This window comes from Geotrypetes seraphini, chromosome 14, assembly GCF_902459505.1.
Source record: "Geotrypetes seraphini chromosome 14, aGeoSer1.1, whole genome shotgun sequence".
Taxonomy (NCBI): Eukaryota; Metazoa; Chordata; class Amphibia; order Gymnophiona; family Dermophiidae; genus Geotrypetes; species Geotrypetes seraphini.
Genome location: NC_047097.1, coordinates 4334541 through 4359858, shown reverse-complemented (window position 1 = coordinate 4359858; position 25318 = coordinate 4334541). Strand labels below are relative to the sequence as shown.

The 25318-nt window shown below is 42.8% G+C and overlaps 1 protein-coding gene across 3 annotated transcripts in view; it reads left to right on the top strand.

Moving 5' to 3' along the window:
* The window catches only part of CIB2 (calcium and integrin binding family member 2), a 123750-nt gene that overhangs the window by 69938 nt on the left and 28494 nt on the right, over positions 1–25318 (top strand). For 2 of the 3 annotated variants that reach the window (XM_033921108.1, XM_033921109.1), the window contains 2 exons: positions 15076–15223; positions 21618–21813. In XM_033921108.1, coding sequence (XP_033776999.1) covers positions 15076–15223; positions 21618–21813 — 344 coding nt within the window. The remainder of the gene's footprint in view (positions 1–15075; positions 15224–21617; positions 21814–25318) is intronic. The other variant, XM_033921110.1, reaches the window with a different exon arrangement.

Sequence of the window (25318 nt, the reverse complement as noted above, 5' to 3'; positions counted from 1 at the left end):
TATATAGCAAAGAGACTGTTTTCTTTGTGTGGACCAATAACTCACATAGGAGCCTAGATATATCTAGAGCTATTAGATCTTTTACTTTCTAGGCTCTGCCCAATGGGGCACAGCAATTTCACGTTTATGGCCTTTGCTTCACAGTTCAATTTTAACTCAAGTTTTATCAAATCATATTAGACCAGATCATGCCCAAATTTTGGACAAAGTGCCTATTTATTATATGCTGTACATTTTGTTCACTGTGAGAGGGTCAGATCTGGACAAGTTAAATCAATATCTAAAGGAGGTTGAACAATCTCAAATTAAAGCCTTCTAAGATTAAGATGTTGGAGGTCCATCGATCACAGATGTCCTTTCCCTGTCCAGAGATCCAATTACAAAACCAGAGTTTGGTTCCAGTGGAGGAAGTGAGAATGCTAGTTATTCAGCTAGACTCCTTCATGGCTGTGAAGGCTCAGATAACTTCTGTAGTACAGATCTGTTTTTTCCATATAAGAATATAAGAAGTTGCCTCCGCTGAGTCAGACCAGGGGTCCATCGCGCCCAGCAGTCCGCTCCCGAGGCGGCCCATCAGGTCCATGACCTGTAAGTGATCCTTCGTCTAAAACCTTTCAATCCCCATTTTTCTTCTACCTCTACCCTTCCATAATCCTATCTCTACCTCTATCTATATCCCTCAATCTCCGTATCTTTCAGGAACTTGTCCAATCCCTCTTTGAATCCCCTTAGTGTACTCTGTCCTATCACATCCTCCGGAAGTGCATTCCAGGTGTCTACCACCCTCTGAGTGAAGAAAAATTTCCTAGCATTGGTTCTAAACCTGTCCCCTTTCAATTTCTCCGAGTGCCCCCTTGTTCTTGTTGTTCCCAATAGGCTGAAGAATCTGTCCCTTTCCACCTTCTCTATGCCTTTCATGATCTTGTAAGTCTCTATCATGTCTCCTCTGAGTCTCCGCTTTTCCAGAGAAAAGAGCCCCAGCCTTTCTAACTTGTCTACGTATGAAAGGTTTTCCATACCTTTTATCATTCTTGTCGCTCTTCTCTGAACCCTCTCAAGTATCTCCATGTCCTTCTTTAGGTACGGCGACCAATATTGGACACAGTATTCCAGATGTGGGCGTACCATCGCGCGATACAGCGGCATGATGACTTCCTTCGTTCTGGTTGTGATACCCTTCTTAATAATACCCAACATTCTGTTTGCTTTCTTTGAGGCTGCTGCGCATTGTGCTGTTGACTTCATTGTTGTGTCCACCAGCACACCCAAGTCCTTTTCAAGGCTACTTGTCTCTAGTACTAATCCCCCCATTTGGTAGCTGAACATCGGGTTCTTTTCCCTATATGCATGACCTTGCATTTCCCTACATTGAAGTTCATTTGCCATTTATTCGCCCACTCCTCTAGTTTGTTCAGGTTCCTTTGTAGGTTCTCACATTCTTCCACAGTTCTGACCCTGCTAAAGAGTTTAGTATCATCCGCAAATTTTATAACTTCACACTTGCCTTTACCTGAATCTACTAGCCAGACCCTTCTAGATAGGGTTACCAGGCGTCTGGATTTTCCCGGACATGTCCTCCTTTTGTCTGAGGTTTGAAAAGCTTTCCTTCGTGTAGGAGGTCATCTGCGCATGCAGGGATGTCCAGCCCGATGAGAGAAGGCAATGGGGGGGGGAGGGACTGGGGGGATTGGAGGCGGTGCTTAGGGGCGTGACAGGGTGAAATGGGGTGTGACGGGGCAGGAATGGGTGGGACGGGGCGGGCCTGGGGGTGGTTCTAGGGGGTTCTGGATTTTCCAGATAGAAAATCTGGTATCCCTACTTCTAGAGTTCTTGCAAGGATCAATCTTCAGGCATCTACGAGAGGCCGCTGAAATGTTCTCAGCCCAACCAAGAAGAGAATGATGTATAGCCATGAAACTTACAAGTCATTCCACACTTCTCATTTCAATGAGGCAAATGCATCTAGCAAATGGGCACAAGTAGAGGGAAACCAAGCCATTGTGACATCACTGATGAGATTGGCTCTTAGGCATTGGTGGAATGAGGCATTATGACATCACAATACAAGGGGCCGCTGAAAAGTTCTCAGCCCAACCAAGAAGAGACTGATGTGGAGCCATGAAACTTACAAATTATTCCACACTTTTTTTGACACTTTTCATGTCATATAATTGAAATGAAAAGTGTGCAATAACTTGTAAATTTAATGGCTCCACATCATTCTCTTCTTGGCTGGGCTAACTTTTCAGCAGCCCCTCATACTGTAGATGTAACAAATATAACATAGCAACATAGTAGATGAGTAGAGGCTTTTGATATATAGAGTAGGCCCAAATCTCTGGATTTGCCTATCTTTTCAGCTAAAGACATGCAAAATTGTCTACTTACATAATCATTATAAGACAAGGATATTTCTGTTTGCGTTTAGGTGACTTCACCAGCGCCTATATTATAAATACTTTTGAATTTATTTTGTTTTGTATTTTTATTGGGGTGAACTGCTTCACAGCTTTTACAGAAAAGCAGTATAGAAAAAAAATAAGAGGTTGGGTCTTGATATACCTCCTTTCTGTGGATACAATCAAAGCGGTTTGCATATTATATAGAGGTACTTATTCACATTTTGTACCTGGAGCAATGGAGGATTAAAGGGCATATTCTTTAAGAAGCGTCCAAAAGTTAGGCGCCTAATTAGGCACGGTTCGGCGCGATTCAAGTAAAACTGGGTGCTGTTTAATGAATCACGCTGAGCGGAACCTATTTTGGAGGCGCCCAAGAAATAGGCCAGCACTAGGCACAACTAAAAGTTAGGCGCCTAGCTGAGCGCTTAAGCCACGCTTAAGAGCAGTGAGTCTGCAACAAGGCGCCGAACATGTAGCCACGCCCACGCCCAACATGCATAGCGCCTTTTTTTTTGAAGGCCGCCTAAATTTTTAGAGGCGCCTTGTTAGAGCATCGTGCTTTCTTGATAGGCGCCTATGTTTCAATCAGTGCTGATTAAAAAGCTTAATTGAGCTCGTTAATCAATTAAGATAGGCGCCTATCTAGTTGGACGTCTCTGAAATAGGTGCCTAACTTTAGGCGCTGGTTACAGAATTTGGGCCTAAGTGACTTGCTCAGAGTCACAAGGAGCTTCAGTGGGAATTGAACTCAGAACATGAGAATAGCCATACTGAGTCAGACCAATGGTCCATCTAGCCCAGTATCCCGTCTTCCCAGTGACCGATCCAGGTCAGAAGTACCTGACAGAAACCCAAATAGTTGTTATAGAAAAAAAAAATGAGTACCGTATTTTCTCGTATATAACGCGCGCGTTATACGTGGTTTTTACAAACCGCGCATACCCTTGCGCATTATACGCGTGAGCGCGTTGTACAAAAATTTTTTTACATAGTTCCCCCCCCCCCCCGACGCCCGATTCATCACCTGGAAGGAGCGCTCGCACTCCCACCCCGAAGGACCGCTCGCACCCCCACCCGAAGGACCGCTCGCACCCCCACAGCCTCCCCCCCTCCCCCATGGAGAAGCTGTCTACCTTGTTTCCGGATGCCAGCCCAGCTGCTTCCTCTGCCGGCAGTCCTGCCCCATCTCAGAGCCCTGTGCTGCGCTGCTTCCTCTTCAGGCAGTCCCGCCCTTTCTCTGATGTCAGAGAAAGGGCGGGAGCGCCGGAACAAAAAGCAGCACAGCAGGGCTCAGAGAAGGGGCGGGACCGCCGGCAGAGGAAACAGCTGGGCTCGCTGGCATCCGGAAACAAGGTAGACAGCTTCTCCATGGGGGAGGGGGTTGAGGCTGTGGGGGTGCGAGCGGTTCTTCGGGTGGGGGTGCGAGCGGTCCTATGGGGTGGGAGTGCAAGCGCTCCTTCGGGGTGGGGGTGCGAGCGGTCCTTCAGGGTGGGGGTGCGGGTGCGTGCGAGCGGTCCTTCGGGGTGGGGGTGCGAGCGGTCCTGCGGGGGGGTGAATCGGACGTCGGGGGGGCATCAGGCTTTCAGGGTAGGGACAAGACTTCAAGGAGGAAAGGAGAGTCGGGGCGGGCGAAAACAGAGTCAGGGTCTCCAGAGGAGAGTCGAGGCGGGCGAAAGGAGAGTCGGGCAGCATGCGCGGTATACGTGTGTGCGCGGTATATAAAAATTTATGTACATAAATATGTGTTTTTTGCGCGCTATACCCGTGTGCACGTTTTACACGGGTGCGCGTTATCTATGTGAAAATACGGTAATAAGATGATCATAAAAAAATATATAAATATATATATCATATTTCCATCATAATACGCAGAACATTTGTTCCTTTCAAGAAATTTTTAAGTATTTATCAAAATCTTTTAACATACTACACTTTAATTTTGTGAAAATTCTCATTAAACATGTGGTATACTATGGGGGATGAGCATGTCATAAATTTGAAGAACTCAGATCATAGGACCTCATTTCAGGTCCGCATCCTATGCTCTGTTTTTTAATCATACGTGCTCACTCCACCCTCCGTGCCTTTAAAGTCAAAAGTGTGTGCTACTATCCATAATGGAAATATGAGATATATATTTATATATTTTTTTATGGTCATCTTATTACCCCTTTTTTTCAATAACAACATTTTGATAAGGGTAAGATGTTATCTTGAGAGCCTGTGACTCACTATTATAAAAACCTAAATAGTAGCAACATTCCCCAGGTTTGCAGGCCACTGCACTAACCACTAAGGCTACTCCTAAATAAATAACCCTATTTTATGGGTAGGGTAGCTGGTGCTAATTTGAGAGTATGTCTAAAAACAACAGCTTATTGTAGCAGAAAAGTTTCTCACTTGTTGCTGTTGAAGGTGTATTGAGTTACTCTTGTGGGTTGATACAGAACTAGTCTCCTTTCAGCAGGCCCTCCTTCAAAGCTGTGTTTGCCTATGTGATAGGGATGTGAATTTAATAGCATACATTTGGTTCATTTAGGTACCTAGCAAAGACAACAAACAGACTGCAGATGATGTACAAGATGCAGGCGTTGTTTATTAAATCAATAAAAATGCAGTAAAATATACAACCTTATTACCAACCACGGGACCCGACACGGTCCGTGTTTCGGACAACATGCCTTCCTCAGGGGTCCATGGTGTTTAAGGTATGAAGCAAACCGCACAAAAGATATCAAACAAACACCTATAAGAAACGAATGTGGTCAAGCATATACTACGCAATGTTGTCCGAAACACGGACCGTGTCAGGTCCCTTGGTTGGTAATAAGGTTGTATATTTTACTGCATTATTATTGATTTAATAAACAAGGCCTGCATCTTGTACATCATCTGCAGTTTGTTTGTTGTCTTTTGCTTGCTGCTCGCTTCACTGCAGACTACGTTGGATTCTTTTTGTGCCACTCATTTAGGTACCTAAAATGTTTAGTGCAAGCAAAATTGATTGTGCACATGTATACCTATGAATTAATATGCATGTGTGCACAGTTCTCATACAAATACAATGTGTGTGTTTATTTATTTAAAATATTTTTAATCTGCCTTTATCCAAGGCGGCTCACAGTATTACATACATATTTCAGGATTTCCACAACATAAAGATCCCATGCATCAGCAGAAATCATAAGATAATACCATCTCAACCTATGCCTGTATATTACATCTCAACCGCTCATTTACTACTTTACTTCAATCAAGATGCATAAATCTAATAACCTGCAAAAAAGATGTTTGAAGTAAACTAGAAAACCAGGAAAAATTCTGAAAATGCAAAAACAATTCATATTTTTTTTTTAGTAAGCATATCCCTACTATGTGATTTTATGACTAATGTCTACTAACTAGGGATTCGTAAACTATTTGTACTGAACTGGAGTCAATGTGCCTCAGGGTAGACAGAAAAAAATAATTGATTTTCTTGATTTGCTGCAAAAAAAAAAAAAAAATATATATATATATATATATATATATCAAATTTCCTTCCACAGATTGTAGGAAAATTAATTCAGATCCACTCACATTCAGAGTGGATCTGGCATTCCACCAAACTCAAGTTGAGGTTTCTGTGAATTCGTCAGAGATTTTACTTTCCATTTTATTTTTATAAAAGAGGTTCATCAGACTAATTTAATGAACCCTAAGAGCAGTGGCATAGCCAGAAGATGATTCATGATTCTGTGGGTAGGCCAACAGGTAGAATAGGTGGACTGAGGCATTTCCTCGCCACACCCCTGCCTTCCCCCTGGCTCCTGGAAAACCTGCCTTCTCCCCCCCCCCTTCCCCCTTGCCTCCTGGCAAACTAAAAAATCAATACTTTGAACGTCAGGGATCCATAAGGTCTGCCAGCTGAAGATGTCCTCAGCTCGAACCACCAGCCTGTCAAACCACCATTGCAGTCAGTGTCTGTACTCTCAGCTGTCAACACCAGCACCCCACTCATGCTCATTTCTCATGCGCGAACTGAAAGTGTGCAAGAACTAAGCATTCATAGGGTACCAATGACAGCGGCTGGGAGCATTGCTGACAGCCCAAGGGTTTGAGCAGTCCTAACTTTGTCTGGTTAGTTATGTGGATACAACACTGAATATCCAGATATAGGGTTACCAGATTTTTTTCAAAAAGAAAGATGCATGGTCCTCTCTGTTCCGCCCAAAGCCATGCCCCATTCCACTCCAACCCCGGCCGCACACAAACTTCATCTCTTTGGGGGCCGCATCTGGAGGGTATCTGCACATGCATGGATGTGATGTGATGATGTCACACACAAGCATGCAGGAAGGAAAACAAAGAAAAACTGCAGACAAGCGTACAATGATGCAGGCTATATTTATTATACCAAACAATTGAGTGCGGTTAATGTTACCACCTTTAAACAAACCAAAGGGCCTGACACGGTCCGTGTTTCGGTTAACACGCCTTCATCAGGGGTCCCAGGTAGACAAGGTATCAAATAAAACTGCAAACAAAAAACGTAAGCCTGTGTGAATCGGAGATGATCATATAACGACGGTCTCTGTATAAACTGCTACGTTCATCTCCAATTCACACAGGCTTACGTTTTTTGTTTGCGGTTTTATTTGATACCTTGTCTACCTGGAACCCCTGATGAAGGCGTGTTAACCGAAACACGGACCGTGTCGGTCCCTTTGGTTTGTTTAAAGGTGGTAACATTAACCGCACTCAATTGTTTGGTATAATAAATATAGCCTGCATCATTGTACGCTTGTCTGCAGTTTCTCTTTGTTTTCCTTTGTGCTCTTTTCCTCACTGCAGACTGTGTTGGATATTTTTTTTGTTGTTCATTTTTTTCTACATGTGCAGATGTCCTCCAGATGCGGCTCCAAGCTCAATGGTTTTCAAAACCTGGACACACTGCCAGGTTTTGAAAACCCATCCAGACACCTGAAAAGAGGACATGTCTGGGTAAATCCGGACATTGGGTAACCCTACCCAGACAGCTTCTGGGTGCTGCTAAAGACCTGGAGAGTCAGTGCTAATGCCCAGAGAGGGCCCCAGTTGCAAATATCCAAGTTTATTTAGCTGGTGGTGGTCAGTGTTTAAAGAAACAATGGCTACCACTGACTCAGTATTGATCCAAATGTTAATACCAAAGCCACAGATTTGCAATAATTTTGTATTGAAAGATTTGTGCCTTAAAAATGTCTATGAAATGCTTTTCTGTGTTGAACCTTCTAAAATATTCTTTTCACATCTTTAAAAAAATATGCCTCCAATTCTCTTCCTGTTAGGCTCAATTCTGGGTAATCTGTGAGTCTGAAATGGTTCCCTTCATCATTTATCATGCTACTGTGTGAAAAGTGGCATAGAAAATATGAGTGTCATCTAAGGTTTATTACTTATCTAGAAACCTGGAATATACGTTATTTTCTAAGAGCCATTATTCTTCCATTCCATTCATTGACACTACAAGTCTTAAACTAGAATGTGAACTTGTTAATTTTAACATTTATCAAACCACTTATAATTTAATAGCTTGGAATGCAATTTGAATAGAGTTTTCGCAAAGCATCAAGTGTGTTAAACTATTTTACATCAATTATGTGGCCTTTTCCGGTATATTATCTATCTTCCTATAAATATAGCCATTACAATAGATGGAAAAATATTGGCATTGGGATTCATACCACAGCCAGGGTTAATTGAAAAGAAAATTAGAACAAAACTGAGTTACCATTCTGCCTCTGTGTATGTACCTGGTGCGTTTGTGCCTCGAATACTGAGCACAATTCTGGTCACCCCATGTCAAAAAGGATACAATGCGACTAGAAAAGGTTCAGAGAAGGGCAGCAAAAATGAAAAGGGTATCCATCAAAGTTCATGTGGCAACTGCATTAACTGGCGTGCCAGGATTTTCCCATGTAGTTAAAACAGAGAAACTAGAAGAAAGAGACCTATTCTCAGTTCTAGGAACTATCTTGAAACTAGGGGCTTTCAAATTTGCATTGCTTAATTAATATCAGTTAGATACACCAAGAACTTCTAAAGATTTAGGCCCAAATTCTGTAACCAGCGCCTAAAAGTTAGGCGCTTATCTTGGAGGCGCCCAACTAGTTAGGCGCCTACCTAAATTGAAGAACAAGCTCAATTAAGCTTTTTAATCAGCACCGATTGAAACATAGGCGCTTATCAAGAAAGCGCAATTCTGTAACAGGGCGCCTCTAAAAATTTAGGCAACCTTCAAAAAAATAGGCGCTGTGCATGTTAGGCGTGGGCGTGGCTACGTGATAGGCGCCTTCTTACAGAATCGCTGTTCTTAAGCATGCTTAAGCGCTCGCATGGGCGCCTAACTTTTCGTCGTGCCTAGAGCTGGCCTATTTATTGAGCGCCTCCAAAATAGGTGCCCAAATAGGTACAGCTCAGCGTAATTCACTAAACAGCACCCAATTTTACTTGAGTTGCGCTGAACATTGCCTAATTAGGCGCCTAACTTTTGGGCGCTTCTTATAGAATTTGCCTTTAAGTGACTTGCCCAGGGTCATAGGGAGCAGCACTGGGATTGATCCCACAACCTCAGTGTGCTGAGGCAGCATCTTTACCACTAGGCCAATGGGATTATGGTCTGAGCAATCCCTCTGTCAACCTTTTAGTAAGATCTCCTTTACTGGCTCAGGTCCCACCCCCCCCAACTTCTGGGCCTAGCACAAGCCTCCCCTGTAGCTCTCTCACACATATAATGATGCCCCAGAGCCCGCCATCCGCTAACAATAGGACCCCGTCCTTCTCTGACTCCTGCCATGGCCTCACATGCCGGAACTGCTTTCACTCCTTTCTTTGAGACTGGCAAATAAGAGGAGGGAAAAAATCTCACCTCCTCCTTGGACTCAGATTATACAACTGAAGATGACAGCACCACGGTCACCGCACACAAGTTTCCATCCTACTTCCTGTTACTTGCCTCCCTCAGTGCCGCCCAGCTTCTTTCCCTTCTCCCCAGTGGTGCTGTCATCATTGGGTATAAAATCTGAGTCTGGGGAGTGTCACACCCACGCTCTCCGAGAACACCTTGAGCCGTCGGGTAGTGACATGAAGCTTGTCACTGGCATGGTCCCTTTAGAATTAGGGTCACCTTTCAAGTTGGTAGTCGCTGGCAAATGCCCAACTAAGCTTATTCTCCAAGGGTTTTGGAAAAAATCACACTTTGTCAGAATGGCCTTGGTGAAAACATAAGCTTTTATTCGGCCACCGGCCGTGGAGTTACTGTGCCACTCCAGGTTCTCCTGGGTAGCATAAACATCATACAAAAATAACAGAAAAAGTTCATTTCATTCCTGGTAACCAAGCAAGCAGCTCTGGGCTTGATTGGTAAAACACATACAGTCCTTAATATGCCATGAGGCTAGGCAGTGAAACAGTTAACACAAATAACTTTCTCCTGTAGCTTTGACAGAAGAGACATTCCTGTTCGTGACTGAGGAATATGTTGTGCTGTCCTGCAGTGCATTCACTCTCTCTAGCTGGGTTGAACTTTCTCCCTAGTCCCGAGCAGGCTTTTCCCTGAGAGGGTTAATTTCCTTATCCCTACGAGGCAGGCAGACTAATTGAATTAGTTAGTTGCTATGGCAATTTCTTTACAGCTGGGCACTTTCACGGAGTGTGGAAGTCAGGAAATTCTGGGCTTTAAAACTAGCCAGCCTTACAACCTGGCGTTTGGTTCAGCTGTGCACATACCCTGCAGAGGAGATTACTGTATCCTTTCCACACTTCAGCAAAACAGCATGTGAAATTGCAGTACAGGATTATTTCCCTAGTAACTCCCACAGTCATTAGCTCAAAGAGCAAACAGCAAAATACAGCCTAATCAAGACCTCTGTTCACAGACCTTTTCAGGATATTCAGCTCTCCATCTCCTCTGGCCAGCTTTCCTGTATAGCCCCACTTTCCTCCAACACCATGGGTTCTGGGGAAAGGAATTCAGTGGCCAAATTACCAGCCTGTTCCTCAATCATTTCCCAGTCAGTGTTGAGGAACTGCTCAGCCCCGTCCTGCCCCTGCTCTACTGCCAAGCCTCGTTCTGCTCCTCCTCCTTCCTCCCTCTGCTCTCTGGAGCCTGGCTTTAAGCTGAGGGGAAGAACCACTCCCCCTTGGCTTTGGATGGGGGAAGGGAATTCCTTCCTCAGCCCATGCTGTTTCTCTGAGGGGAAACTGCCTATGAGCTTTCTGCCTTACAGGCAATGGACAATAGCAAGGCAGCTTCTTCCTGCCTGGCTCTGGAACTGCTTCAGATAAGTCTAAGCCTTCCTGTTCTATTTCCATTTCATTGTCACTCACCAGGTAGTCAGCTAATTTACTGTCCTGGGCACTGACCTGGTCAGCCCTTCTGCACTGGGGTTTATATACTTTCCTTAATTTCCCTGTGGCAAACCTTGGGGAAGACGTCCGTTTGTCACAGGAGGTGAGATCTAATTCTTTAAAAAAAAAAAAAATAATTTGCCAGTTGAGGTGATGTTTGGTGGCCAAAGTCTATAGGCACCCAAGGGCTACACCCACACAGCAGTGGCTACATGGCACCAGCCAGAAGTCCTGCTTAGCAGTAAATATTAATGACCAAAAGTCTCCTTCAGGAACTGGTTCTTCTGGTATCTGACTACTACATAATACACTTCCAATATGCAAAATCCATCTCAAATTCCTGTCTTTCGAAGATTCAGGGGACTGCAATGGCTTTGACACAGAGCAAGAGAGGGTGCAATGTCTTTATGTGGCTTTGATATCAGCATAAGGGTTTAGCTAGGATCATTTTTCTCTCACCCTTCCAAGGCTCAGCAAGGTTATTTATGAAAGGTTAGTCATGAGCTGCTCCTTACTCATCAAGTTTAGTAAAATAAATAAATAAATAAATAAATTTTTAAGCGGTGTACAATAAAAAATTTACATAAAACCAGATTAAAAATCAGGGGTAATAGATAAAACCAAAACATCTTAATAAAACACATAAGACAAATGGACTTACTTCAAACAATAGGGGAAAAAAGGAAGAACTACAATTGTAAAAGAGAAAGTGAAACAAAAAAGGAAAATAGAATAGGTTAGGATAAAAAGCGATAAAATTTGTTTGTTTGTTTTTTTGTCCTTAAGAGGACAGTTATTGTCCAAAGGCATCCTGGAACAAAAGTGGTTTTTAAAAAAAAAATATTTTATTATTTTATTTAGTTACAATAGTGTAATACATTTGATTGCAAGTAACAATATACAAAGAATACACTATCTCAAACAATAATATTACAGAATCATAGCTATACCCAACCCCTTTCCATCAATTATTAATATTGACAATATTAAACATTTTAAACATGAAGAATATTGATTGTTTTATTTCAGATTCAATGATTTGGCAATGAATTCCAGAGAGTGGGGGAAGAAGCTCTGTCCACAATCTAATCTAATCTAGTCTTCAGTTTATATACCGGGTCATCTCTCATCGGATCACACCAACAGGCCCGGGGAATCCAAGACATGCCGACATATGCTTTTTGGTAGTGTTACCACTTGGCTCCAGAAAAAAAGAGGACGGATTGAGACATCCAGGTTTTACTTCCAGTAAAAGCAATGGAAGTAAGGAGGATAGATTGAGATGCCCAGGTTTTGCTTCCATTGAAAGCAATGAAAGTTCAATCCAGATGTCTCATTCCGTCCTCTTTTTTTCCAGAGCCATATGGTAACCCTACCCTTTGGATATCTTGGAATGAAGGAGTAGGTGCCTTCTAATGGTTACAGCAGTGAGCTTGGATCAGTCCCACTGCAGCTGCTTGTGATCTTGGGCAAGTCACTTAACCCTCCATTGTCTCAGGTGCAAACCTAGGGCTCCTTTCTACAATGCCGCAGTAGCGATTCTGCTGCAGCAAATGCACCAAAGCCTTTTTGATTCCTATGGGGAGAATCGCTGCCGTGGCTTTGCCAAAGGGGCCCTTAGATTGCAAGATCTCTGGAGACAGGAGAATGCCCTCTGTACCTGAATGTACACCACTTCAAATGCTTTGGGCTTGCAAGTGGTAGAGAAAAGGGATTAGGACTTGTATACTACCGTTTTGTAGTTTTATAACCACACTCAAAGCGGTTTACATATAGGTACTTCAAAAATTTCCCTGTCTGTCCCTGTGGGCTCACAATCTATCTAACGTGGATTAACACTTCCCCCACCCCCTTTTACGAAGATGCATTAGGCTTTTCTATCACCGGCCATGGCGATATTGGCTCCGACGCTCATAGAATTTCTAATGCAGCTTATTGAGATCGAATGAACAACATTTACTGATGATTCCTTAACTAAAAATTATTAATACACGACGGCAATTCATTTTTTCAGTCACAGCCCCTCAAACATGGAACTCACCTCCTATTTACTTAAAGGGAAGAACGCAACTTGGATAAATTTAAGAGCAAATTAAAAAGCTTTCTTTTTATGGATGCATTTAATAATTAGTAAGCCAGTCTTGTGGCCAGATTTTAACTTCACCGTATAGCTTCTTTGAAGTATACTGATTTTTCCTTCCCTCTTGTTTTTCCCTTGAACGTCTTACTTACTGTCAAACAGTTTGTATTTCCTTCCCCTTCCTTTCCTTGTGTTTCATGGGTCTGTAATAGAGAATGACACGGTGACAAAATTCATCACCGTTCCCGTCCCCGCGGATAACTGCGGGAAATAATCCCATGTCATTTTCTAGTGTCTATTTCAACCTCAGTCCTTCTACATCAGCATTCTTCAAAGCAAAGCTTGCGGGGCAGTGGTTGTGGCCATTCATACTCTGATTCTTATGTGAGCCAAGGATAATGAAGCCATTGTGACATCACCGATGTGATTGGCTCTTAGGCATTGGTGGAATGAGGCATTATGACATCACAATATCTGCTCTGGATACCAGAGACTGTCATTCTGTAGTGTCTATCTCAACCTCAGTCCTTCTACACCAGCATTCTTCAAAGCAAAGCTTGTGGGTCAGTGGTTGTGGCCATTCATACTCTGATTCTTCCCTCTCTCTTTAAAGAATGACATGAAGATGGTTTCCCGCGGTTATCCGCGGGGACGGGGACGGTGATGAATTTTGTCACCGTGTCATTCTCTAGTCTGTAACATTAGTCATTAGTCAGGCAAGATTTAGTTTTGTGAATTGTTGTATTGTTCCCTAAATTTTGTAATTTTAGTAATATGTACATCGCTTAGAATTCTGATTAGGCGATCAATGAAATCCTTATTAAACTTGAAATTTGACTTGCTCTATATAAGAAATTAAATAAATATAAATAATTAAAGCATGAATGAAGTGTGAAGTAGCAGGAAAGCAGAGGAAATTGAATGACATTTTGGCTTTGGAAATATTGTTGGGCAATCTTTTTAGAAGCTAGATTAATCTATCCCATTCAAATTCATTATCCCTCAATGGATGGCATTGCCTTGGATATGGTTTCCAATTCAACAAAGGGAAAAATTCAATATCTGTTCCTTGAAGTATAAAATGATACAAGGTAAGGGTTCAGGACATCTTTCTGTGATGATTAAGCCCTTGTGAGCAATTTGGTCAGGTGAAGGATCACAATTAGTGATATTCTCTTTGAAGGCAGTTCATTTACATGTGACATGGCATGGAACTTTGGAAAGCCTTGCCAATAGCAGTGTGAAAAGAATAGAAGTATTTGTCATTTGATATTAATTTATGTAAATGCATCATCTTTTGTGCACAATTGAAGTTTTAAAAATGAATAAAGAATATTAATAAAAAATAAAAGGAATTTGGGGACTTATCTATTTGTAAAGGAATATGCTTGAATTTTCAGGTGTATAATAAATTGTTGCAAGGTTGTAAAGGACTACCCCCAACTCCCCTTTTACAAAACAGCTCCGACACTCATAGAATTAGTTAATATAAAGAAATAAAACAAAACTAAGGAAATAAGGTGATATCTTTTTTATTGGACTAACTCAGTGCATTTTCCCTCTCCTTTACAAAGCCACGCTAGCGTTTTTAGTGCTGGCCGCAGCAGTAACAGCTCCGACACTCATAGAATTCCTATGAGCTTCTGAGCTGTTACCGCCTTGGCTGGAACTAAAAACGCTAGTGTGGCTTTGAAAAGGAGGGGGGTTTATGATGAGCTTTTGAAAGTAATCCTTCAGATAAAAAGCATATGTAGACAAACAGTATGAGGAAAACATGAAAGAAAGCATTTTAGGGATAGGAAGAAGGAGGGGGGTGGGTGGGCAGGAAACATAGAAACATGATGGCAGATAAAGGCCAAATGGCCCATCCGCAGTAACCATTATCTCCTCCTCTCCCTATTGGCTAAGGCTCTTAACATTTGCATCTCCTCTTCCTATAGGCTAAGGCTCTTTACACCTGCATTATGATGTCATAGAACTTTATGGTTACAGAAACATTGTAACATGATGGCAAATAAAGGCCAAATGGCCCATCTAGTCTGCCCATCCGCAGTAACCATTATCTCGTTCTCTCTCTGAGAGATCCCACGTGCCGATCCCAGGCCCTCTTGAATTCAGACACAGGAAGGTGGTAGAATTTTTACTAGTGAAAGAGATGCTCAGAAGCTGAAATGTTTGATAGGTGACATTTGTTGCTGTCTTTTTATTTTTATTTTTTTGCAGGAGAATCCCTTCAAGGAGAGGATCGTAGAGACTTTCTCAGAAGACGGTGAGGGGAACCTCAGCTTCAATGACTTTGTTGATATGTTCTCAGTGCTCAGTGAAATGGCTCCCAGAGAGCTGAAAGCAATCTATGCCTTTAAGATCTATGGTAATGTGTTGAATTTCTTTTGATTTGTATGCTAGATATTTTAGTTTCGTTTTATGCACACTAAAATGAGCCATTTCTTAATGGTAAAGTGATCACATGAGTGTCATATTGTCCTTAACTAATAGCAAATTCACCAATTGAAAAGATGTTGGTAAAATCTTATCTACGTTTCCCCCAGAGTTTGAATAAATAAAGCACGAGTGAAAAATGTATTTCCTAAATCTGAAATGTTTTCAAAGTAGGATAATGTGTAGAGAAGTCATACATATTTAATATGCATTACTCTGCGTGGTCCAGTTCTCGCAGAACCCTCAAAAGGATACTACTAAATCTCCCATCCACGAAAAACCTTCAATGCAAACGTGTTTTCCACTCCATGCATACCTTTCTAGGAGTAAAAACTTGGAATAACCTCACAGAAACGATCAGAACTGAACCTAACTACACCATATTCTGGAAGAAACTGAAAACCCATCTTTTAGATTCTTTTTTTAATTCTTTATTCATTTTATATTTGCATCAAGTGTACAGAAAGAACAACAGATTAACTTAATACATCAGTTGAGATATCACAAAATTTCCCCAAATAAAATTTATCCCCTTCCCACCCACCCTACTATCAATAATTAATATATACAATATAATAAAATCATTCATTCTCTTCATAATTAATAATAAAAAAAAAATCAAGATCCCCCCCATCCCAATCTTATAATTATATACCTTCAGGGAAAAATAATAACTAGTCATTACAATAATTTATCAGTGGCCCCCACACATCCTTAAACTTATTAAAATATCCTTTTTGAACCGCTAACGTTCTTTCCATTTTATATATGTGACATACTGAACTCCACCAAAAACTATAATTCAGTTTTTTCCAATCTTTCCAATTATATGTTATTTGCTGAATGGCAACTCCTGTCAGAATCAGTAAAAGTTTATTATTTTTAGAAGATATTTGGCTCTTAGATCTCATAGACAAGCCAAACAAAACTGTGTCATACGATAATGCCACATGATTCTCTAACAAGGAATTTATTTGGCCCCAAATTGAATTCCAAAATGCTAAAATGAATGGACATTAAAAACAATAAATGATCTAAAGTCCCTGCTTTGATCTTTTCGATTCTTGATCTCCCCTTTCTTTCCTCTCTCCCTATCAACTTCCTCTCCACCCTCTTACCTCTCCTCCCTCTCCATCTCCCCTCTCCCCCTCTTTATGTTGCCTTGAGCCTTTATAGGTATGTGCGACGCACAAATAGATTATTATTATAGGAATCCATGGGACTAAGAATCCAGTGTCAGGGGCCACTTACATGCTTCACCAAAAATATATACAGGATCTGAGAAAGAATCAAATAATCTCGCAAAATACCTTTCTCACAAAAAACTTTAAAGAAATCTTAAGCAGAATCCCTCGGGAGTGTTGTTCTGCTGTGAGAAACTCCTAACAGCTTAATGTGTTTCATTAGTTTTAAAAGGGGAGGAGCCTCAGATCCCCGTGCGTTGTGAAACTTCAACAGTCGCACTAGAAAGGGAATTAACCTCACCGGCTCACCTCCCCTGCCTGCCCTCCCTGAAAACAGATCTTAAACAATGAATAGTCAGTAAATGGTGCTGAAAAAAATATCAAAAGACTTAACTTAAACTTCAGGGCAGGGCTCGTTGAAAGCCGAGTGTTAAATGCAGGTAACTATTTCTCCTGCTATCTTTGCTGGTCCCTTCGCCGACGTTAGGCTAGCCACCATTTCGCCTTCAAGCTGCATTAGGGCTTCGGATTGATATTGTGGCATTTAAATTTCATGCTCACCGCGGCAAAGATCACTTACATGCTTCCCAGACTTCCAGGTAGAGAATGACATGGGGACAAATTTTTCCCTGTCCCCGCAGGAACTCAATTTCCCCCGTCCCATCTCCATGAGTTTTGTTGCTGTTCCTGTCCCATTCCTGTAAGCTCTACCTTAATCACACAAGCCTCGAACACTTATGATTTTAAAGTATTCGAGGCTTGTGCAGATGAAGACAGAGCTTGCAGAAATGGGGCAGGGACAGGGACAAGAAAATAATTCAATGGGACAGGACGGGATAATAAGTTCCCATGGGGACAGGGAAAAATTTGTCCCCCATATCATTCTCTACTTGGGAGAACAGTATAGAAACTTGAATAAAATGTGAAAAGTTTCAGCTTCTGATAACCAGAGTTGGTATTGTGACATCATAATGCCTCATTCCACCAATGCCTAAGAGCCAACCTCATCAGTGATGTCACAATGGCTTGATTGTCCTTTACTTGGCTCACTTTTACTACATTTTGATTTCTAGAGTGGTGCAGTGTAAAGAATGACACAGGAACAAATTTTTCTCCATCCCCGCAGGAGCTCAATTTATCTATCCCAACCCCAAGAGTTTTGTCACTGTCTCTGTCCCTGCACCTGCCCCATTCCTGTAAGCTCTGCCTTAACCACACAAGCCTCGAACACTTATGAGTTTAAAGTGATTGAGGCTTGTGCAGATGAGGACAGAGCTTGCAGGAATGGGGCAGGGACAGGAAAAAAAAACTCATGGGGACGGGGAAAAATTTGTCCCCGTGTCATTCTCTAGTTAACATAAAAGGTTTTAGCATAAACTGTTGTAGGGTTACCATAAGTCTGGGAAAACCCGGACATGCCCTTTTTAAAAAAAATGATGGAGTCTGTCTGGATTTAGCTGGCTCTCCTGACTCCCCCACCTGCTTTCTTCCTGGCCAATGTAATTCAATCTTCGGGCAGCTGGCAGCAGCAACGAGGTGAGCCTGCTCCTGCTGGCCTGCCACAAAAGTCGCCTCTCTTCAGGTCCCACCTATGCGGAAATAGGAAGTTGCTGCAGAGAGGTGGCTTCTAGGGCAGGCTGGCTTTAGCAGGCACACCTCCTTTGTGCTATCGACTGCTTGAAGATTGAATTACAGCAGCCGGGGAGGAGGTAGCTGTGGGAGTCGGGAGCCAGAGAGAATGATCATGAGGGAAAGCAGCACTGGAAGTCGGAGGAGGGAGGGTTGAAGAATCAACATGGGGAGGGGAGGGGGGCTGGAGAAACAGTATGGAGGGAAGGAGAGCGGGCGGACTGGAGAAACAGCAAGAAGAGTGCTGGAGAAACAGCATGGAGGGAGGGGCTGGAGAAACAAAATGGAAAGGAGAGAGAGCATGGAGAAGGGTAGTGCTGGATGGGAGGGACGAGGCAGAAACAGAAGAAGAGGAGGTTGGAAGGAGAGAGAGGAAGAGAGAGAGGAGGGTTGGAGGGAGTGAGAGAGAGAATAAAGGGTACAGTGGATGGGAAAGGGGATCAAGGAAATGGGTGAAAGGTGGTCAAAGGCTATGGGTGGAGTGTGGGTGGGGTCATGTGTCCTCTTTTTTTTTTTTTGTCTTCACAAATATGGTTACCCTAAACTGTTGTAAAGTATAATGCCCCTTCAGGAGCTTAGGTCCTGACCTGACCTTTATTTGAGGTAAAATGTTTTAGTGGTAAGATTTTTCTCTTTTTCCCAGAACCCCCCCCCCCTCAAACAAGCACGTCTGTGAATTTAACTAGGTTTTGCAGAACTCTATCCCTAAGCAGGGAATTCACTCTCTATTTACTCTGTCCTCAGAAAAGTTCCTCCCCCTTCTCTCATGCATAGGTTACTATGGAGAAAAGAAAAGGATATATCTAAAGGGTAATTTAATCATGTATTTTGTAATGAGAATAACTAACGGGCAGACTAGATGGACCGTTCAGGTCTTTATCTGCCATCATTTCTCATCTTCTATAATAAAACTCTAAGCGCGCATGCACACTTAGGAGGCCGTGAGCCCTGCCACCGTGATGTGTGCTTCCGTGGCTGTATTCTATTTGCGTTGTGTGCGGCTCTTTGTGGCGTGCGGCGCACGTGGCGGTTTCAGCAGGTTGGAAGCCGGCCTCAACGAAAAAAACCCAAAAACGCTGCCCACAGAGACAAACAGGAAGCGAAAGACCGGAAATCGGGGGAAATCGAGCACCCTGGAGCAGGAGAACAGGGAGAGAGTGTGAGCGCTGGAGATAGCTCCACATAAGGCGCCGCTGCAGGCACCAGAAAGAGGAGGAGAGGGCCCGATGATAGGGAGAGACCGCTGGTGCTGCTGGACCGGGGGAAGATAAAAGGAAGGGATAATGGCTACTGTTGGACAGGGGGAGCAGGGAAGGGGTGCTGTTAGACAGGGGGGAAGGAAATGGAAGGGAAAAGGCCTACTGTTAGTGAGTGGGATCAGAGAAGGGGGGGGTGTTGCTGGACAGGGGGGAGAAAAAAGTAAGGAAGAAGGGCTGCTAGCACCCGTTAATGTAACAAGCTAAAAAACTAGTGTTACTATATTTCACTGACAGCCTGCCTTCAGCATACAGACATGTCTCATCAGAACTGACAGAGAAATCTCACAAACCAAAACTCCAACCAGTCCACTACAGGGGTTTCTAGAGGGGTTTCAGAAGTGATTCAAACAGAGAATTGCAAACTCATTAAAATACCCTTCACAGTGCTCTGTGAAAATGTCCCCGTTTTATTATTTGCTTTGAAATTTTTCATGGGATGGAGCTCATAGAGGTAAAGACACTATCAGAGTTCAAGGAAGGTGAAACCAGAGTCGAAGTAAGGTCTGTGGGATTACAACAGGACGCAAAGATTTAATTCATTTCTTTAAAAAAAATTTTATTTACCACTTATACAGAGAAACATTCATAACTGTTGTGACCGGGCGCGGCCAAGGTGGGCTCAACAAGTGTCCTTACCCGGAGCACCTAAACCTCAGCCGAGTGGTTATGCGAGGTTCTAATGGTAGCTTGGTATTGGAATAAAGGAAAAGCAACCAGTTCAGAGTCAGAGGTGCAATTTCTCAAGAATACGTTATTGAACAAAAAAAATCAAAACAAAACCTTCCATAGGCTCCTTCAGGTTTGTATCACCTGGTATCCTGGCAGCATTTAAAACACAAACAATAGTCAGTTCCCAGCTTACTGCCTCCAAAAAGAGAAAAAACACAAAAACTGGTTCTTAATGTAAAGCTTTCTTCAAATACAAAACTTTCCAGCCTTGTCCTAAGGTAGTACATATTCCACATTTTCTCCCAGCTGCCATAAGAGGCACATTTCAGAGATCAAATAATTAATACTTGTTTTTAATTTATACCCTTCCCCCTAATTCCTTTGGTGTTTACCTTAAATGTTTCTTATTTTTATTTTATCAATTGTATTTCTTACCCCCTTTACCAATCGTGTCTATTGCATGCCTGTCTATAATTACCTAATACGTCAGTCATGTTGATCTTAAAAGTTTGTATTAAGTGTTTTATTTACTTTTTTCTGTAAAGTTATTTTTATTCTGTACAACGCTTTGAAGAAACGAAAAAGCGTTTAATCAAAAATTGAATAAACTATAAACTATAAAACATAACAGGAAAAGATCAGCGTGTTTCCATACTTTCAATAATGGGCTGCTCTGTTTCCTCTATCTCCATATCGTGTGCAAAGTCTTCATCAGCCAACTCAATGTCCTGCCCAAACACAGTTTCACCACTGTCTGTGACTTCTGTATCACCCACCTCTGCCTGGTCTGGTAGCCAGGAGGTAGACTGTGGCTTCTTAATTCCTTGGACTGGCAATCTGTGACTTGCACCCGGCTGACTTGCTCTGGCTTGCTGGGTCGGGAGCCGGTGTGTACTCTGAGGCTGGTGCTCCAACTGCTTCTGGAGCTGGCTCCCCTTCTTTGAGAAAGTTACTTCCTTTTCTCTCACTGCAGGAAACTGATTAATCCTCCCTGCAGGTATGTTGGAGTAGCCTGCTCTCACAGAGCTCCTCACCTGGCCTAAACCAATTTGGGAATGATTGGAAGTGGCTTGTATTCCAGCCCTGGTCTTTCCTGCCCCTGGCTATAGGCCTGCTGGGAAATGTAGTCTTTCCACTTGTTTCTTTATACCTGGCTTAGGAAAAGCTAAACCAGATCTGCCCGCTCTAGGTAGAGCTTTAGGAGGTTTCAGTGTTGGAAGGCTTCACTTATAAGTATTCCTGAAGGCTGCTGTGGGACTCTCCCTAGCTGGTTTAGGAATACTTGCAAGGGTTTTAACCCTTTTTCCCTTCTCTGGCAAGGCTTCCTCACTAGGAACAGGGGGTGACCCTGTGACACTGTTCACAACAATAAAAAGAGCACGTATCCACCTTCAAATTCATCCAAGACGGGCTTTTATCTTCTGCTTATTTTTATGATTGAGGGTCAGTTGGGCTAAATTGAGGGACAAATGTCTGAAGGAGCCAAATTGTTGGCCAACGGTTTTATACTACTTCAGTCACTGTTTACATGTAAACTAATTTGCCGCTAAATAATTGATTTTCTTCTTTTTTAAATTGCTTTTAGATTTTAACACTGATAACTTCATTTGTAAATCTGACTTGGAGAAAACCCTCAATAAGGTGACACGTGAAGAGCTAACAGAAGAAGAAGTAACATTAGTTTGTGAAAAAGTAATAGAAGAAGCTGATATGGATGGCGATGGAAAGTTGGCATTTGCTGATTTTGAAAATATGATTTCCAAAGCACCAGATTTTCTCAGGTATAATAATTCCACAGCTAAGATTAAGACATCATTTTTTTTTTTTTTTTTAATATGTTGGGTTCCAATATTCAAAACAGATTTACCCAAGCAGGAGATGCTCCTGCTTGATTAGATCACACTGAGAAGGCCAAAAGGCAGTACTGCTAAATATGCCCTCTGAGCACTGTGGCACTGTCCAGGCAGTACCAGTGCAGTCAAGGGCGGAGTCAGGAATTTTGCAGGCACTGGTTATTATTCAGTGCTGGTGCCCACATAGCTAACTAGCCCCCTTTTTTACCAAGGCACGTTAAATCTGCTAGCGCGCCTTAGTAAAAGACCCCTAGGCAAGTAGGACCATATAGATACAAATCCTATCTTGACCAGTTAGTTTTGCAGCCACAAAACTGAATATTGGCTATACCAGAATAACTTCTGAGTATGTTCATGTTTATTAACATGTGATATTCCACTATACCTTTCACAAGTTCTAAGCGGATTACATACAAATGTGGATTACATATTAAAATTATTTAAATATAACAAATAAACTGAAATAAAATAAGGAACTCCATTGTAACAGAAAAGACCTCAATTAACACTCATTCAAGACACAATCATACTCACATTCTAAAGGAAAAAATGGTATTTTACCCATTCGCCCTTCTAATTAATGAATATGTTCATCTGGGGTAGAGTTAACGTCAAAAGCCACTTGGAAAAAATACGGTTTCAATAATTTTTTAAACGTCTTATGATTTAATTCTATACTAATCTCATGTGGAAGTTGATTCCACTGGCTAGGGGCTAAGCAAAAAATGCTTTGTTACATGTTGATTCCCATTTTATTTTCGGTATTGCAGGAATAACTAATCTATTATCTTGTAAAGATCTTAATGTCCTCAGTGTGTATGGAATAATCAAAGATTGTAAATAACAAGGTTCAGAAGTATGTAATGCCTTGTGTGTTAAACACAACACCTTGAATTTAATTGTATAAGCAACTGGCAACCAGTGGTATTTTAAGAAAAGGGGGTTAACTCTATTGAATTTACTTTTATGCCCCAACAACTTAAGCACTGCATTCTGTAAAGTTTGCAAATGCCTTAAGTGAAATTTTGATAATCCTGCATGGACAATGTTACAGTAATCTAATCTTGATACGAGAAAAGTACCTTCGCTGACCCAGATATTCATGGCCTGGTCAACGTTTATAAAAACATGGACCACTGTTGGCTCAGTATTGACCTGCCTGTGTCTTACATTTTAAATACACTTTTTAGAAAAGATTGTTTGCACCTAAATGACGTCATGCATGTATAAAAGCCTTTTATAAAAGTATTTTCTACGTGAAAGTATGTGTCGTACAATTATTTATTAGGCTCACAGGCCCAGATTCTGTATAGGATGCCCGGTCTCACAAGCTGCCTAAGTGGTTTATGAGAATTGCACATGGGCATCCTATAGAGAATCGCACCTAAGACCGCCTAATAACCCTTCTCTAACCAACGTCCATCTTACAGGCGCCGGCTAAAGAATAGAGTTGTTGCTGAGCTTATCACGGAATGGGATCTCCCTGCTGTGATAAGTTTAGCGGCAACCTGTCCTCACCCCCTGCGAAGACTACCGGCAGGAGGGATGCCCAATCGCTCCTGCTGAAACCCCTTCCCCTGAACGATCGCGGCAGGAGGGATGCCCAATCTCTCCTGCTGACACCTGCTGTGACTCCCCCCCCCCTCAAATGATCAGGGCAGGTGGGATGCCCAGTCCCCCTCCTGCTGGAACCGTCACACACACCCATACATCACTGGCAGGAGGGATACCCAATCCTTCCTGCCGGAACCCCTCCCCCCAATAATTGTGGCAGGAGGGATGCCAAGTCCCTCCTGCCAACACCCCCACTCCCCGAAGGTTCACCCCCCACCTGGACCCCCCCCTAACCCCTGCTGGAGATATGCAGGGGTGGAGGGATTGAGGGTTCCAGCAGGAGAGATGGGGGTGGGTTCTGGGGTGCTGGGCAGGAGGGACTGGGCATCCTTCCTGCTGTGATAATTCGGGGTGGGTTCGGAGGTGCCATTCCTGTGAGTTTGTCGCTGTCCCTGCCCCATTCCTGTAAGCTCTGCCTTAACTGCACAAGCTTTAAACACTTATGATTTTAAATTGTTTGAGGCTTGTGCAGATGAGGATGGAGCTTGCAAGAATGGGGCAGGGACAGGAAAAGAACTCACGGGGATGGGACGGGAAAATGAATTCCCACGGGAGCAGGTATAAATTTGTCCCTGTGTCATTCTCTACCTGAACTGCTGCATGTGAATACCGGATTCAGAGATTACATACTACCAACATCATCATTTATCTGTTTTTTGCAAAAGATTCTTTTATACATCATTTTCCACTGAAGGTGCAGATCCTTTCATTAACCTACCCGTGCTGTAGTTTGATGGAGATACCCTCCAAAAGAATGCTCTTGGCATTTGTGTTCATCTCTCCTGCTGAACTTGTAGTGCGTACATAAGCGAAAAGACTGTGAAACTAAACCAAAGGTCAGCTTTGTCGTGTAGTGTAGATCTGAAACGTAATGAGCAAAGTTCATTATGGCTAATTCAAACTGGATTAATTATATATATTTGCATAATTATTGAGTTATAAGTCATGAATCTGGATGCAAGCAGGCCTCTAACCTGCCCTCTTGGAATAAGACAAGCTTTTCATGGCCATATAATTCAGAGCATTAATAGTAAACTAATTAAAGAAACGAAACACTTCTCCATCTCTGATCTACACTAGCTTGACCGTGTTTTAATTGTTTCTCAAACATTGCATTGCAGTCATTCTGATTTTGGTTATTGGGCAGACAATGTTATACATTCACATGTAATAAAACTCAAGCTCAAAAGCAGAACAGATCAACAGTGGCGTGGCAAGGGTGGGGGGCGCCTGGGGCGGTGGCACCCCCGTCCTCCTCTCCACCCTCCGCTCCTTCCATTTCCCCATGCCACACTTATACCATCCCTTCCCACCCCTGTTCCTCTGAGGGGCGGGACAGCGGCTGGGGGAACATGCTACAGAGGCCGACGGCAGCCTGCTCAGATCCTCTGCAGGCTGCCATAATTTGTCTTGAAGGTGAGACCTGGAGGCCAAGGGGGAAGCTGGAGGATGCTAGAGATAAGGGGGAAGCATGCCGGCCTTCGAGGGGGCCCCCCTAAATCAGCAGAGCCGAAGGTACCCAGCGCTGGCACCTATGCAGCACTTCCTAACTGACCCTCCCCCCTCGCCCCCTAAAGCAGAAGCAGCAGTGGCAGTGGACGGCTGGCAAGGTGCAGCGCCAGAGGCCCAACCTTATTTAGTACAGGAAGAGGTGGTCGGAGCATACAGCGAGTGATTTCCTTCACTCGCCGGCACTCCGGCTGCCCTCTCCTGTCTCCCCTGCCTAAAAACCGTATTTACGGTTTTTCAAAATTTGCGGGGGTTCCTGGAACGGAAACCTCTTGAATTTCGGGGGAGCACTGTATTATCTTTTCCCTCT